Here is a 1,660-nt window from a genome sequence, read left to right as displayed (position 1 = left end):
ACCCCAGCGACTTATGACTGGTTTTGTGGTCCAGGGTCACATATAAATGACATTAAAGCATATTTTAGTAACCATAAATGCTTGTCAGTACATTTGGCAGTACACCATATTTCAAAGACAATTTTGAAGTAATTATGAAATTACATAAAAAGATGTAATTAGGTGCTACTTAAGCAGTACTTTTTCCCCACAATACCTCTCTCTCACGCTCGTTCTTGGTCAGATGCATCTCCTTGAGGATCTGCGACCGCTGCTCCATCACCAGGGTCTTTTCGTAGGTGTAGGCCGAGATGTCGCTGTCGTGCTTGAAGTAAATGAAAGAACAGGTTAGAACGATGGTTGACAGTATCTGTGTGTGTTTGTGTGTGTGAGCGTTTGTTTCTCACCATTTCAACCACCTCCACCTCAGCATCAAATCGCAGATGATAGAGGAACGTCATCAGGTCTTTCTTCATCTGAATGCTGTTGTCGTCCATCTGAGCCACAGTGAAGATACGTATCTTGCACTTCCTCCACACCTACAGTTAAAGCAAAATTATTGTCCAGTATAGCAATCAAGTCAGCAGTTAGTATCTCATTCAAAAACATGAACTGAATGTGATGTCAGTTTCAGTGCTTAGTGAGCACCCTAGGCAGCAACTAATTTAAGTCATCACATGGATAAATAAATATAAAATATATTAAAACAGTTATTTTAAATCAATGGTCACCAACCTTTTTAAGCCCAAGATCCCTGACTTTGACCTTTATGAAAGACAAGATTTATCTATTGAAGAATTAATTAAAAAAAGACACCGATCATGATTTTTCATGGGCGATTCAGATTCCCTTATTTATTAATTTTTTTTTTTTTTTTTTTTTACAAGCAAATTGATACTATTTGCTCTATAACAAGCAAACTGGCTTTAACCCAAAATATTTGTAGCCATTTGAAATTAGGGGCAACCACTGCATTTGAATCACAATCCAAACAAAGATGCTGCACACGTTGCACAAGCAGATGTTTTTGATTTGAATTTTATAATTTGAAGATTTAAAGCAAAAACATAATTGTCTGACTTTAGCTTTGTGAAAGTATGCTACATAAAACATATCTGCATGAAACAAAAACAGCAGACGAGCTGAATGAGATGCAAATTCACTCTCTGCAGGTGGTGCTTATGGAACAGCAGCAATATAGACTTTCTTTGGTTACCGCTGTAAACTAAGCAGTGCTGCGCTTATTAACACTACTTTATACAGAGGAAAGAGGAGAAGAAAATACCATTACCATCAAAACTTTTCTGAAAACAGTCAGTTGCCCTCAGTGATACATTCATATTTGTATTTTCTTCCTATATTTTGAGCATCGTGAACGGTGATCTTGCTCTGCATGCTACAGCATTTCCTCCTCTTTGCGCCCGTCTTCAGCATCTCTCGCTTCAGTTATCGTCATGTTTACAGACTCAGGCATGATATATTTTTCTATATCACTGTCCCAGTAGCTCCCGAAATTAATATAAAATTAAGTACAAAAAAATAAAGTACAAAGACTGGAGAAATGTAATGTACTTTTGTACTTATTTTTCTGTTATTTAAGGGAGCTACTGGGACAGTGATAAAGATCGACAGGTTGTTTCACAATATTACTGATTTTACTGTATTTTTGATCAAATAAATG

General features: G+C 36.4%; 1 protein-coding gene across 1 annotated transcript in view; it reads right to left on the bottom strand.

Annotated features, from left to right (window-relative positions):
* Positions 1–584, bottom strand: part of LOC107578047 (solute carrier family 12 member 5-like) — a gene marked incomplete at its 3' end in the record, with an annotated part of 2,185 nt that extends 1,601 nt beyond the window's left edge. Inside the window, exons 1-2 of the mRNA XM_016264046.1 lie at positions 387–584; positions 197–304 (exon numbers count right to left, since the gene is read on the bottom strand). Of these exons, the coding sequence (XP_016119532.1) occupies positions 197–304; positions 387–476 (198 nt within the window). The remainder of the gene's footprint in view (positions 1–196; positions 305–386) is intronic.
* Between the last annotated feature and the right edge of the window lie 1,076 nt (positions 585–1,660).

The sequence above is a fragment of the Sinocyclocheilus grahami genome, unplaced genomic scaffold (genome assembly GCF_001515645.1).
Source record: "Sinocyclocheilus grahami isolate Dianchi unplaced genomic scaffold, SAMN03320097.WGS_v1.1 scaffold8528.1, whole genome shotgun sequence".
NCBI classification, from domain to species: domain Eukaryota; kingdom Metazoa; phylum Chordata; class Actinopteri; order Cypriniformes; family Cyprinidae; genus Sinocyclocheilus; species Sinocyclocheilus grahami.
Note: the sequence above shows the minus strand (reverse complement) of the source record. Positions and strands in the feature narration are given on the sequence as shown.